General features: G+C 56.8%; 1 protein-coding gene across 2 annotated transcripts in view; it reads right to left on the minus strand.

The window, feature by feature from the left end:
• The window catches only part of INTS3 (integrator complex subunit 3), a 34,314-nt gene extending 20,036 nt beyond the window's left edge, over positions 1 to 14,278 (minus strand). For both annotated transcript variants that reach the window (XM_082072872.1, XM_082072871.1), the window contains exons 1-7: positions 13,685 to 14,278; positions 11,481 to 11,564; positions 10,184 to 10,267; positions 5,921 to 6,034; positions 5,051 to 5,135; positions 3,388 to 3,454; positions 866 to 1,010 (exon numbers count right to left, since the gene is read on the minus strand). In XM_082072872.1, the coding sequence (XP_081928998.1) occupies positions 866 to 1,010; positions 3,388 to 3,454; positions 5,051 to 5,135; positions 5,921 to 6,034; positions 10,184 to 10,267; positions 11,481 to 11,564; positions 13,685 to 13,780 (675 nt within the window). In that variant the 5' untranslated portion in view covers positions 13,781 to 14,278. The remainder of the gene's footprint in view (positions 1 to 865; positions 1,011 to 3,387; positions 3,455 to 5,050; positions 5,136 to 5,920; positions 6,035 to 10,183; positions 10,268 to 11,480; positions 11,565 to 13,684) is intronic.
• Positions 14,279 to 14,708: the final 430 nt, after the last annotated feature.

Raw genomic sequence — 14,708 nt, forward strand, 5'->3', positions numbered from 1 at the left:
GGGGGAAGGGAGGAACGGTCAGTCCTTCAACTTTCCTGCCGGCTGCGGATGATTCACTCTTTGCACAATCTCTGCGCTCCCGCCCTGGCAGCCTGCCCCTCTTTTGAAGCAGGTTCTGAGAGACGGGGTGACAGGCGGGAAGGTCAGCGGCTATTTTAAAACGTTCTCTCTCTCGCGAAGCAAACAATCAGCCCATAAATCTGATGGCTTTTTCTCTCGCAAGTCTCTGAAATGAGGACTTGACGCTTGGTCCTTCCTGCCACGTGAGGAGGAGGGGGAGAGGGACAAGGACACCTGTGTCATCCAGCTTTGGTGGCTTCTCCTGCACCATGTGGACCAAAGCGTGGCCTGGAGCTGGTTCTGTGTTCTCCACAAGGCTGCGAGGACACCGGCAGCCTCCCAAAGGGAGAAACTGATGCTCAGGCAGCTACCGTAAGCAGGACAAGCACTGAGGTGCTGCAGCGGTGGGACTAGAATGGTTTAAACCCTTGTGGCTTGAATAAAAGAGACTAAAATGAGGCAGTGCCATCAAACGGCTGCTCTTCCCCCCTCTACAGCCTGGAGCGTGATGGGAGAGTTGGTGCAAAGGGTTCAAAAGCTGCTCACAGTCTGTCCTGAGAATGACAGATGCTCCACTCCCTCCAGCATCTTGGTGGCTGCGCTGGACTCTCTCCAGCAGTTCCCTGTCCTGCTGGAGCTGAGGGGCCACACTGCACACCATATTCCAGCTGCGCTGTCGCTGCCCGCACGGCGCGAGCCGGGGGGTGACGCATCTCGCAGGAGCGACACCCCCGCGCGCAGACAGACTCCCCGGGGAGGCAGGTGGCTTTTCCCAGCTGTCCCTTGTGTCCCCGACGATGCTCACCCGTTCCCGGAGGAGGGAGATGCAGAAATCCACCTCCTTTTGCCGAAGCGCCTGGAGCTGAGCCGTGCCGTGATGGTCCACGATGAGCCGCAGGTAGGTGTACACCGCCATGGCTATCAAGAGGCTGCTTTTCAGCACCCACTCTCTGCAAATGAAGGCAAAAAAACCACCTTCGGCCACCTCCTCCAGAGCCAGAAGGGATATAAACCTGAAGACTCAGGCCAGAGGAAACTGAGGCATAAAGGAGAGGGACTGCAGGCTGGAAACGCAGCTCCGCACAACCAGCCGTCGCCTTTTCTACTGTCCAGGGAGGGACAAGCAACACCAGAGCGGGGATTTAGGGGAATTTGTGCCTTTTCCTTGGCCACGGGGACCCATGTGGCTTCGGCAGGCGCAGCACGGGGGTAAAAGGACGGTCACGCAAAAGGATGGAAAGAACAGGGAGAAACAAGGCGAAATGCTTGGGAGATTCGCGAGAGGGGAGAACACATAGAGCCTGGAAACAGCGAGGGGAAAGACGAGGCAGCCCCGTCGGGCGAAGGGACCAGCGAGCGTCCCCGCGGTGCCCACAGCCCCGGGGACACGCGGCTCCGCGCCCAGGGCTGCATGTTTGGAAGCGGATTTCTTTCCCTGCTAACTTGTTCTGCGTCCTCGGAGCGGCGCAGCCTTCCCATCGCCGCTCTGCTGGGCGTGCCGCATTCTCAGCCTCCCTTATCTAAGCGCAACAATAAATATAATACTCTCAGTCCATAAAAAGCACCTTGTCAGCTCTGTTATTAGTGCTGGATGCCAAAAATGGGCCAGGCCGGCTCGGTGCCCCCGGCGTGATCCATCACCCGCAGCAGCCCCGGGCTGTAAATCCGAAGCCCTGAGGAGCCACCAGCCCAGCGGCAAATGAATCACCTGCCCTAAATCACCGGGGGTGCCGGGGAAGACGTGCCAAGCGTTTGCTTTTCTCCCCGCAGCGAGCTGGACGCCAGGAGCAGGTTGATTAGCGAGCCGGGCGGGCTGCACACGGCGGTTTCGTTAGGGAGGATGTGGGAGTAATTAGGGCCGCGATCCCAGGGGGGCTGGCAGGTCAGCATCACCCCAGCGAGGGCTGTGCAGAAGAAGAAAAAGGCTGCCCAAGGGAGGCAAGAGCCACTCGCAGCCACGGGGATTCATCGATCCGACAAGCAGAGAGAATGAAAACACCGGGAGGAGGCATCGCGCTCCTGCGCCATTAGCAGCGAGCAGCTCAATTAGCGCCCGGCGGTGCCGCGGCAGCGCGCTCGCCTCGCCGGTGCTCGAGGAGCGGCTTTGCCGCAACTGTTTTTAATTAAAGCGAGCGCTCGGCGCTCTGGAAGTGGCAGCGGATTTCAGATGCGTGGCTTTAATTAAAGCTCTGGCCTGTCCCCCTAATCAAAGCGCATAAATCCCGGCAAAGGGCTGCGGGTTCTCCCTCGGGCGGTTTCTGTGCCGCTCCAGCGACACCTTCAACGCGGCTCAAGCCTTTTCCTCTCGCATCCGCCCCGACAAACTCCCCGAGTGGCAAAGCTCAGCTGGGTTTTAGCGCACGCGTGGACACGCGGTTCGGGATCCGCGGCGAGAAGCTGCCGTTCCTCCCGCGCTCCGGCCGTTCGCCGCTATTTGTTCGCTTTGGCGAGACGCGGCGACTCGCACCAGCGCACGGGAAGACAACACGAAGAGCTGGGAAGGGCTTAAATGTAGTCGGGAATAGCAAGGTTGAGCTTAGCTGGGGAAATAATGCGAAGAACCAAAGGTCAACCATGAGCAGAAGGTTTTGGAGGGTCCCTGCTTCCCATGTGGAGGGCACTAGATGGCTCTCGCAGCACCGCGCTGTTCCCAGAGACGCAAAAAAACCCCCTAGGACTATAAAATGCGGCCAAATAAACGCTTTAACAACTTGATTGTTACCCGCAGTAATAAGCAATTTCAGAAGAATCGGTGAAAAAAGCTATAGGCTATTTAAAAATGACTTTGCCCTGGCAAAGCTGCAGGGAGGAATTCTGCTTATCATCAATTAGCGGCTGCTTTGCCAACGAAGGACAATGCGGAGCCCGTAGGACAATATTCCCAGCTGGCCTGTCCACAACAAATTAAAGTTGCAGCCCTGACGAAGCGGGAGCTGTTTAAACACAGGAAGTTTTTTGGGCAATTAACTCCGTCCTCCTCCTCCCAGAAGGAAAACCTCCCCCGCAGCTGGGAAACGCAGCAAGAAAATATCCCTGGGACGCCGCACCGAGCTCCGCGGCCACCGCTGTCACCTCCCGAGTGCCACACGCTGGGGACAGCGACCCGTTTGGGTCCATCGGTTGGTTTGTGGTGACGAGCAGCCCCTAAGCGCTACCGGAGGGATGTCAGGACGCCCCCCAGGCTCTGAGAGCCACAAATTCATGTCGCGGCTTGAAAAATACGCTTAGTAGGGAACGGAGAGGGGGGTTTTTGTGCAGGAAAGCCCATGGACGCGTGGGTTGTGACCATAAATCCAGCACCCAAAGCGGGACGAGCGTCGCCTGTACCTTTGCTCCGTCAGGATCTCCAGAACGTTTTCGGCCAGCCAGATGTTCTTTGCTGTCACATCCCCACCTGAAAGCCAAAAAGCAACAGGGAAAAGCTGGTCAAAGGGGTGCGGGACTCAACCGAGCGCCCTGATCTCTCATCAAAGGGTTTGCTCCACTCTCTGCGCCCACACGTGCTGTTGCAACCCCGTTCCCCCAAAAACGAGATGGGTTGATATTAAATTTTGCTCCAAAAGATGCATTAGGGCTTATTTTCAGGGGGTGTCTTATTTTTCCATGAACAATCTATTCGCACTCCGGACCATCATCATAACCCTGAATTCCATCCTGAATGTCTTGTTTCCTTTTTTCAACCCTTGTTTTGGGTCTCGCGGGGTCTTTCGAATGCGATTCTGCTTTTCTTGGTGAAGGGTCTGTCTGTCCCGCTGCGTTAATTGCCAATTAATTGTACTTATTTACAAGCCTGGACACTGTTTAAACTGACTTTTAAAATGAGTTGTAACTAGGGCTTATTTTTGGAGTAGGGCTTGTATTTTAAGCATCCTCAAAAATCCTGAAGAATCGTGCTAGGGCTTATTTTGGGGGTAGGGCTTATTTTTTGGGGAAAAGGGTAGATACAGCACATTTCTAGGTACAAGTGCCGTTCTGTTAGGGGATCGAGGGGGTATTGCTGCTATGCTACTCTTGCAAAAGAGCTGTGATGATCCAGTGTACAGAATCAGGAATTATCCTTCTGGAAAGTAAAGAAGCCAGAAAGGGATGAGATTCGGTAGCTGGAAAAGAGAAAATATTCGCAGCTGCTGAGCCTACAAAGGGGAAAGAGCAAAGAAGGCCCGAAATCCCCAAGAAAGGGCAAAACAATGGGAGCGGAACAATTAAGGCAGCGTAAAAGCAGCGAGAACTGAGACAGCGGCTCCTTCCAGAACAGAAGAGGCCCCGCACGGGGAGGTGCAATGAGGGGAAACAAGAGATGCCTTCACCAGCGGTTTTTAAATTGTTGTGTTTACGCTGTGACAACAGGGCCAGGGCAGCTTGGCTCGAGTTCAGGGTTCTCCCCCCTCCCTCCTCGTTCTTCCTCCCCTGAAGAGCAGACACGGCAATTTCCAAGCCAGGCTGCCCGGTTGTTCGCAATCAGAACAACGACGGCGGGTTTTACGGCGGGACGTTAATTGCCCCTTCGCGGACGTAAGAGAACACGGAAGAGGCGCCGTTCCGGTGAGCCCGGAAAGGAGCCACTGACTTTCTGCGGGGTGAAGCAGCCCCTGGAGGAGCCGCACACGGCTCCTGCCATCCCAGAGGTCAGAGCAGGGACTAAGGGTGATCCCGGTGCTCTTGCGCAGCGCTACGGGGTGAAAACCGGCAGCGACTGGGACCAACACACTTGTTTTGGCTGTTGCAGAAGCCTCCTGGCTCTCTTTATGATTCACCCCTCGCAGGGGTAGCAGATTTTTGAAGGTTTATCCTTGCTCCATCCTCCCCGGAGAGATTTCCTCAGCAGACAGCTCGGTGCTGCCGGTTGGGCGCACAGATGCTCAGGAAGCCGCTGCGGATCTGGCAGCGCAGGCTCCGGCTCTGCCGCCGAGCGCAGGACACCACGAGTCGGCCCTGGCACGAGAAGGGGGGACGCGGGCGGCGGTCGCCCCGCTCCCGCTGCAGAACTCACCCGCGATCTGCTTCATGAAGGTCATGCAGACGCCGTCGGCGCCGAGCACCCCGCTCTTCACCAGCTCCCGCAGCAGCCACACCAGCTGGGCAGAGAGAGGGAGAATCGGAGAGTCGTTTTGGGTGGAAAAGCCCCTCAAGATCACAGTCCAACCATAACCCAACGCTGGCGCTAAACACGGCCCTGAGAACCTCATCTCCGTCTGTCCAACCCTCCAGGGATGGTGACTCCAGCACTGCCCTGGGCAGCCTGTTCCAACACCCACAGCCCTTTGGGGAGAAATCACCCCAAATCTCCAACCTCAACCTCCCGTGGCGCAACTTGCAGCCGTTTCCCCAGGTCCCTCAGCTGCTCCATCACACTTGTGCTCCAGCCCCTCACCAGCTCCATTCCCTTCTCTCAACTGGCTCCAGCACCTCAAGGGCTTTCATGAGGTGATCCCGCCACCTCTGGGGCCGCCATTTTGAGCCCTGAGGTGATTTTGGTGCCGCCATTTTGAGCCCTGAGGTGATTTTGGTGCCGCCATTTTGAGCCCTGAGGTGATTCTGGTGCCGCCATTTTGAGCCCTGAGGTGATGGCCCCAAAACCGCCCCCAGGATCCGCGGTCTGGACGGTCACTGCTCTGTCCTGTTGGCCACACCAGTGCTGCTACAAGCCAGTTTCCTCCCGTCTTATCACTTGCTGCTCGGGAGAACAGACCAACACCCTCCACACTACGTCCTCCTTTTGGAGAAGTTGTACAGAGCTGCTTTTGCCACCGCCATCACCACAACAGCTGGTGACACCACCAACTGCCCCCCAAGCCCTCCCCACAGCTCATCCTCTGCCTGGTTGGGATGAAAAGGGGGATTTTTGGGGAGATCTCCTCACCTGGGTCCGACAAGTGTCCTGCAGCTTCAAGTACTTCTCCATGAGAATATGGTTGATCTTGTTGAGAACGATGTTCATGCCGTCTCGGCTCACCAGCGCCAGGTCCCGGTAGCACTGCAGGAGATGGTGAGAGGTGAAGGACAAAACAACCTCACGATGGTTTTATCAAACCTGATCGTGTAACAGCAAATAAATGGCTCTTGCCTTGGTTCATTTGGGGTTAAAAATCCAGATAACCTGTGGTTCAAACCAAACAGGGACAGACTGCTGTGAAACACAGAACTTTTTCCACTCTCCTGTACCCCCAGCAGTGAGAAAAACACGCTGGTCAGAGAGCAAAGGTGCTGCTTCTCCCCTCTGGTCAGGACAGCAGGGGGTGGAGGGCGATTAGGAAGTAATTTGTTAAGCAGTTCTGCGCGAATGTTAATTTGTGCCAGTAAATGTCATGATATTCCAGAGAGCAGGGGTCTGGCCTCTGCATCCTCCTTTATGGAGTTAATGAGGCCTCAAAAGATCTCTTTGATTAGACTCCCTGTGCTCATTGATGCCATCAGCGCTTCCCTCTCGTTGGCAAGTGCGTTTCTGCGCCCTCAGGGGCGGCGGCGCAAGGAACACGTCTCATCTCGGCAGCTTCTCTTGGTGGGCTGTAGCTTCTGTGTTCGAAGAATTAACACTTTTCCAGGCGAAACACCTCGGTTTTGGTTTTCTGCCAGACAGGTGCGCGGTGCAGTGCCCGTACCTGCGTTTAAAGCCACCGAGAGATCTGGCCTTGAGAACGTGGCTTAATTCTGGCAGCATCCTCAGGAGAAGAGCTGGAAGAGACACTCTAAGGGATTTACTTTGCGATTGGTATTTAATTCCCGGGAGGAAGGACACCATAATCCTCTTATCCAGGGAAACTGGGCAGCTCTTCACCTCACTCACCGCAAACATCCTCAAATTGGTGCAGAAAAGCTGAACCGCACCTGCTGCTTGGCCTAAAGTACAACGGGACAGAGCAGAACAAGCCGCGTTTTATCAGCGTGACGTGTCACCCGCTGGTTGCTTGGACAAGTCAGGCTCTGGCACAAGGATTGAACACAGAAATCCAAAAGAAAGGCGCTCGGAGAAAACCTTCAGGGCTCCAGCAGCGAAAGGGTGGGGAGCGAACCTGAATTTCTTGCTTATTGCCAAGGCTGCAAACAATCCATCGCCTCCTCCCCGCTCTGGGCAGATTGGAGCCGCCACTCGCACAGGCCGTTTAATTAACAGGAAGGAACAAATGATAAATGTTCGCTTTAAATGAGAGGAAGAAAAAAAACGGCTATTGAATGGAGCTTAGAGGCCCCTTCCCGCCCAGCACCGCGGCAGAAGAGGCAGGAGGAGAAGCCGGAGAAGCAGCGGGAGGGCCGGTGCCCCCTGATCCCGGGGCAGAGTGTTAATTAAAGCGAGGGTGTCAGGCGGAGGAGGGCGATCCGGCAGCTCGCTCGCTGCCACTTTGATATTTGAAGGATATTTGAAGGTGGTCGAGCGTCCCCGCGCACAGCTGGACGAGCTGAGCGGGGCCGAGGGCTCCCAGCTGCAGGGTCACGGGGACAAAAAGGGGGAGGCCGCCGCAGTCTGGATTGATCGAGCCCCCTCCCGAAAAGGGAGCTGTGTGCTTCCTCTCTGCGAGGAAGAGCCGGTACCTCCCGCAGGCGGAGGGACAGCGAGCTCGTGGTGTCAGACGAGCCGGACGGACAAACGCCCACCAAGGAAACAACGACCAAGCAGATGGTGCGAGACAGCTCTGCAGCCCCTGCCTGGCTCCTGGGGCAACCAGCACTGAAATACCCTTAGAATGCCAACCAGCTACAATATCCTATATTTTTTGGCCAAACGACCAGTCCCGGAAGGATGGTGGAGCCTCACGGGGTTGTCTTGGTTCAAGGCAGCACCGTGGCCACACTGGCCTCGCCAGATCGATGCTCCCACACCGACATGGGGCCGAGGTTGTGAATCTTCACCCACGACCAGCAATGGGAATGGTTTTTGCCGTCCCGGCACCGCGGGCTCCTCGCTGGAGGACAAACGGCTCCGTCTGCTGTGTGATGAGCTCAGGGCTCTCTCAAAAGTCTTGCGAGATACTTTGTCAGGCAAGTGTTAACCCCTCTCTGTAGGAAGGGAATAATTCACCCCCAAAGCCTGGTAGAAAAATCACTGCCCGGCTCCCCGTCCCTGCCGTCTGGACACAGCGCAGGCGGCAGCAAGAGATGAGATCAGAGCCCAGCAGAATGGCAGATGCAATTACCCCCGAAGAAAAGTAACGTGCTCCCCAGAGCAGATCTGACAAGGGCAGGAGGGACCAGCCACCTCTAATTAGTGTGGCCACCAGCAGCAGTCAGAGAGACGGCGACGGAGCCAGAGCAGCCGCAACGCGGGAGCAGCAGGATCTGCTCAGCCTGTGCTTCCAGTACGTGGCAGTAGCTGCTCCATGAGTCCTATGCTACCTGCTCCCAGTTAACGGCGTCTGGATGCTCCTGAGTGCGTCCCAGCTGCGGTCTGACACGTCCTGGAGTCCTGCGTCCCCAGCACAGGACACGGAGCTGCTGGAGAGGGGCCAGAGGAGCCACAGAAACAATCTGATGCTGGAACAGCTCTGCTGGGGGACAGGCTGAGAGAGTTGGGGTGTTCAGCTGGAGAAGAGAAGCTCCGAGGAGACCTTAGTGCAGCCTTTCTGTGCTTAAAAGATGGGGACAGACTTTTGAGCAGGGCCTGTTGTGATAGGACAAAGGGTGATGATTTTAAACTAAAAGATTCAGGCTGGATATAAGGAAATGGTTGCCCTGAGGGTGGTGAAACACTGGCCCAGGTTCCCAGAGAGGTGGTGGATGAACCATCCCTGAGACACCCCAGGCCAGGCTGGACGGGGCTCTGAGCACCCTGAGCTGGTGACGATGTCCCTGTCATGGCAGGGGGGGCACTGGGGGGCTTTAAATGTCCCTTCAACCCAAACTATCTGTGATTCTATAATCCTAGAAAGGAGAAGACCACCCTGTAGACTAGAAACCCTCTTTGGCTCCCGCAGTGTCTTGGACAGCAGGACGCATTCGGCAGAGCTCAGAGCCCCGGCCGGATTCAGCCTCTCCATATTTTCAAGTCCAACAGCGGCGCTTGGTGCACAACATGGAATTGGCCAGAGCCGAAGGCCAGTGGGGCTGGGGACGCTGCGGTCGGGGTTTGGGAAGCCCTGAAGTCAAAGACAGAGCGAAACTGAGCCATGGAACCAAAGAGAAACCCAACTTGCACCTGCACTGTGAGCAGTCAGGCCTAAAGACTCCGAGGAGAAGTGTGCTTTGCTTTCAAGAGGCGATTTCTGGAGAATAGAGCTGGACAAGCACCGTCCCATCAGTTCTGGGAGCTGAAATGGATCTATCGCTTCAGCGGAGAGAGCTCTGCCCTCGTCACAGCGATTAAATCAATGAAGGATATTGCATGAGTCACCTTTGGGCCGGGATTTACACTCAGCCGCTGCCGCCGTGGAGAGGCCACTTCAACCCTTTTAAAACCTCTGCAACACCTGGTTACCGAAACGCAGCCAAACAAGAACCGCCGAGCGCCGCTCGCCACACACGGCCCTTCCAATGGGGCTTTTGTTTTCCCCTTGTAGCTGCTACAAATAGGGCTGGTTTCTATAACAAAACATTTGCAACTCCCTCCCCAAGCGCCCCCCGGTTGGTAGCGACGCTGCCAAATCCACCTCCGAGACCTTTGGAACACAAAACATTCGTCTTCCTGTACGCGAGCAGCTACAATTTTAAAATCGCAGTTTACAGCGTCGTTAGAAAGCATTATTTAAAAATTACAATTAATAGAGGTGGACGGCGAAAAAGCAATTTTCTCTAGGAATTGAACGCGTTCCTCCTCTATTATTTCGGTAGGCATCTACATCTGGTCTCCAGCACGCAAATCCATTCCGCGCCTCCAAAGACAAGGCAGAAACTGCAAAAGGCTTTATGGTTTCTTAAAGAATCGGTACTTGCCTCCCACGGTGAAAAACCCAATTAATTCTAGGGATGTGAAAGAACCCAACCGAGCTCCCTCGCTCGCGTTTCAGAGCGGCAGCTGCGCCACGTGGATGCTAAAAAACCCAAGCAAAACCATCGCCCCGCTACAAAAAACACCGCTCGGGGTTCCAGGCGGGCGCCTCCTCACCCAAAACTTCCACCCCTGTGAATCCCCGGCTTCCTGGAAATTGAAATGGCCGGTGGATAAGTATTTGGTGCTGGAGGATGTGTGTCTTACCTTCTGCGCCTGAGCGGGCTCGGTCAAGACCAGAGTGAACAGTCCCAGGCAGATCTCCTCGTGCTGGGGGGTTCCTTTACAGATCTAAAAGAAGAAAATAAAAAGGCAGCACCGTTGGTGAATGGGAGGGGTGGGATGGTAACGCAACCGGAGAAGAAACCCGCCTCGAGCCAACAAACGGGTGGTTAATGGAGCACCCAGCAGCGCACGAGGAATTCAGAGCAGGATTGCAAGAGATTATAGAAAACTACTATTTGCATCCCGTTGCTGGTACAAACCTCTCAGGAGGGAGGGCGTCCCAGTGATTTTAGTGGTGCCTCAAATCCTGGGGGCAGTTTTGGGGCTGTCAGCTCAGGGCTCAAAATGGCGGCCCCAGAATCACCTCACGGCTCAAAATGGCGGCCCCAGGGGCACCAAAATCACCTCAAAACACAAAATGGTGGCACCAGGGGCATCAAAATCACCTCAGGGCTCAAAACGGTGGCCCCAGGGGTGGCAGGATCACCTCACAATGAGAGAGCCCTTGAGTTGCTGGAGTGAGTTCAGGGGAAGGGGCTGGAGCACAATGTGATGGAGCGGCTGAGGGACCTGAGGAAATGGCCGCAAGTTGCGCCAGGGGAGGTTTAGGGTGGAAATTTGGGGTGATTTCTCCCCAAAGGGCTGTGGGCGTTGGAACAGGCTGCCCAGGGCAGTGCTGGAGTCACCATCCCTGGAGGGGTTAAACACACCGAGATGAGGGACACGGGTCAGTGCCAGCCCAAGGTGTTCGGAGGCAAAAATGCAACCAACACATCCGAGAGCCCGTTAACATGTCACACAACAGTTTCCCTTATACGGTAACGTCTGCGGCTCGCTGGCAAGTATTTTAAGACTATGTAGAGGTCGAAATAAATGCTCCATCCCTCAAAAGAAAAGCTGAACCTGCCTTTCCCAGTGGTCTGGAATCTGGGAGGCAGGGAAAAGCTGATCTGAGCAGGGCAGGAGTCCAAAAATCCAGGAGAAATACAAACACCAGCGGCGCACGCGGAGCGACAGGCTCCCACCTGCATGTCCAGAGCGCTCGGGCAGATTTCAGCGAGAAATCGGCTTCCAAACAGGTTATTGGGCAAGGATTAAAGCCGCGATGTTTTGTCTTTGAACTGTCAGAGAATCCTTGAGAGGCTGAGAGCGGCGAGAGGACGGTGGGTTCCACTCCCCAGCCTCTTTGTGCCTTGCTAAGAGCTCCCGTATGAGTAAAATATCCCCTAATTTATTTAATCCGGGCGGGACTTCTCGTCTCTAAGGAGATGACACTTACGTGAGCGTTGAGGGCATCGTTAGCCTCCCTCTCCGACAGCCCGTTGGTCAGCGAAGTCACGATGCCCACGCACCTTTCCAGCTTCTGAAAGAGAGAAAAGCCAAACGTCACCAGCTTGGAAGAACAAGAGCACGTCCTCGTGACACAAAACGCAGCACAGGCCGCTGTGACACCCCAAAACACCCAAAACCGGACAGAACAACAGCCGGCGACGCAACAACCCGTCCGGAGCAGATGTTTGTGTGCGGGGATGGAGCGAGGAGAAGAGCCATGAAGTCAGGACTGGCGAATCACAATGGCAGGAAAACATTGGAGAAGCAAACGGCAAAATTAACGGAGCGGCGACCTGTTGGCACCGGGGGAAAGCGGAAAACGCGGCCTGAGAGAGGCAACAAGCGCGTTAGGCGAGGGTTATTTCTACACAGTCGCTTCTTGATTAAAAGGCAAACACGTCGCAGCGATTATAGGACTGATTAGCGACTCCTTTGCATATCAAAGGGGCTGCTGCGAAGAAGCTGTTGAGAGAGGGGTCAAGAGTTCTCCACTCCGCCGCAATCTGAAAGAAGATGTACTGGTCAGTAATGCAGAGATAATGCCGTCGTGAAACGGGTTTTGTTCCAGGCTCTTTATGCAGGAGCAATGGGGCAAAACCCATGAAAATCTCCCATCTAAAGCAGCTGAATTCCGTGAAAGGGAGGACAAGATCCAGCGGCCCAGAAACAGAGTCGGCAAAATCCCAGGGCGAAATAAGACAACTTGTCGGCAGATAATGCGGCCAATGAACCACCAGAAGAGCTTTGCGAGGAAGTTCAGCGTCAAACAGTGTCTTTGATCCGAGACCTGCTGACTGACGGGCCGAGCGGGGTTTGGTTTTCCCTTCTCGGGGTGAACAGGAGACGCTTCTGCCCAGTACGCAGGTTATTTGCGAACGTTTCTACCTCCAAGCAGGTTTAACATTCACGTCCCCATCACGAACTCTTCAGCCTCTGCCAAAACCCACAGTGGATCCTCCGACAACTCCTTCGCGTTAACACCTGGTTCCGAGACACGTTTTTACAAGCTCCAGCTCTTCCCATCACGTCTTTGTCCCCCATACAGATGCGTTATTGCCACCAGCGGCTCCAACCACAGCTGGAGGGAAAAACTGGAGGTTTTCCCCTAAACACAGCGCCCTGTTCAGCGCAAAAACCCAACGCACGGCGATCCTGCGCATTTCCCGTTTGTCGGAGCCTTTAGCGCAAAAAACACACAACTTGTGACAGCAAATCCATCGGCGCGCCGGAGCATAATTAATACACGAAGCGCTTTCTCCCAACGGACGGGGCTTTCGGTCAAAAGTGCTGCTTTCCAGCAAAGAGAAGTCCTGGGGAGTCTTCTTTTGGTGCCTGGATGCGTCACTGTCACCAAACCCTTGTGGCAGCTCCTTTTTAGGGGAAATCTCCACAGGAGGCCAACCCGGACCCCAGCAGCTCCACCTCAGTAGCCCCGAGGCCGATTCTCAAGCCCCAAGCGAAGCTCCCGACCCCGCAGTCGCCCAGTGCTGAAGCTGGGAACGTTCTGTCCAGACCTGGCCACGACCCAAGACACACACGGGGACCGACAAGTGCTTTGAACGAACATAAATACACTCCAAATGGCAAAGGACAGTTTCCAGACCTTAAGACCTAGTTATTCCAGTTACCACCCTGTTTTTCTCCTGTAATTCAAATCAAATATGGTATTTTTTTTTATTATTATTTCGCTGTTTCATGAGCTCTAAATACACTCGTTTCCATCACACCATAAATAACCAGCCTCAGCCTCTCCCAGGAGTCTGGGCCAGCCCTGAACACTCTGCACTTGCCCAGGTGTAAATCAGCGTCACCTCTCCCAGGCCCCCGCTTGTCCTGGGGAGCCCCCAAACCTATAGAACAACCAGTTGTTTTCGGGGGGGTGGGAAGACAAGCTCCAGGACGGCGCAGGGAACGCGGGGCCGGGCAGGAAGGTTTCCCCAAGAGCGGAAAGCTGAGTTGTGTCGGTGCAAGGAAAGCTTCACAACCCTGTTCCACACCTGCACCTGCTGCGCCCGGGCAAGGAGACGCTGTCTGGGGGACGGTTTGTGCTCAGAGCCCCCTCCCCGCGCGGGGCCGGGCAGCGGGGGCCTCCCTGCCTGCGCCCTGCCCGGGACCCCCCGAGCCTCCCTGCCCCCCGCCCCTGGCACCTACCTCCTCCAACTCATCCTTGGCATCCAGAAGAGTGGAGACCAGCAACTTCCCTCCTCCTGCTCCTGCCGCTCCCCCCTTCCCCTTCTGCATCTCCATGGCCGGGGAGAGGGGGCCGGGCAGCCCCGATCCAGGGGGGGCTGGGCCTGAGAGGAGCCCCCCTTGGCAGGCCCGGCGAGCCCCCCCACCCAGCTCTTCCTCGGGGGAGGCCTTGGGGGGGTTACGGGGACACCCCTCCTCTTACCCCCGGGGCACCCCCTGCTCCTGCAATGGGGGGACACACGGGCACCCTGCCCGCTCCTCAGGGGCTTCACCCCAGCACGGGGGGGCGCTCTCTTTGACTAGCCCAGGCCTGGGACGCGCTGCCCCGGCGCTGGGGGGGCTGTGGCGGGATCCCGGTGGGTGAAACCCCCGTGACAGGTGCGGCCTGCGGGGCGGGGGGATTGTGCTGAGGGGGTCCCGGCGCGGCGGGGCCGGGGTGACAGGTGCCCCGGCGCGGTGCGGGGGGGCAGGGCGGGCGCTCCAGCTGCCGCCGGGCCGGGGGGGGGGGTCTCGGTAGCGGGGGGAGGGGAGCGGCGGCTCCGCACCCCCCGCCCAGCGCCGCCGACCGGAAGTCACTGGGAGAGGAACGGGAGGGCCCGGGGGGAAGAGGAAGAGCACGGCGGGCGGAAGCGCCCGCCCCTCGAGTCTTCTGACCAATGGCAGCAGAGACACGGCTCGGAGTGGCAGCGCGGGCAGTAGGTTCAGGAGGGCGGGGCCGCCGTGGGCTGCTCGGCCAATGGGGTGGAGGGGGCGGGGTCTGGGCCGGAGGACTGGGCGTGTTCCCGCGCCCGCGGGCGCCGCGTGTTTTCAGCGGTCGGGGCGAGTGCAACCGGGACCCCTCGGAGACCCCAGGGAGCCCCCCGGGACCCCCCAGGGGCACCCCAGGGTGTGCACGGCCCGGACACCCTGCCCGCCCCGGGAATCTCGGGACCCTCCCCGACCCTCCTGGGCCGGGGAGAAACACACGGAACCCTCCCGGAACACA

This window comes from Streptopelia decaocto, assembly GCF_964273445.1.
Source record: "Streptopelia decaocto genome assembly, chromosome: 26".
In the NCBI taxonomy this organism is placed as follows: Eukaryota; Metazoa; Chordata; class Aves; order Columbiformes; family Columbidae; genus Streptopelia; species Streptopelia decaocto.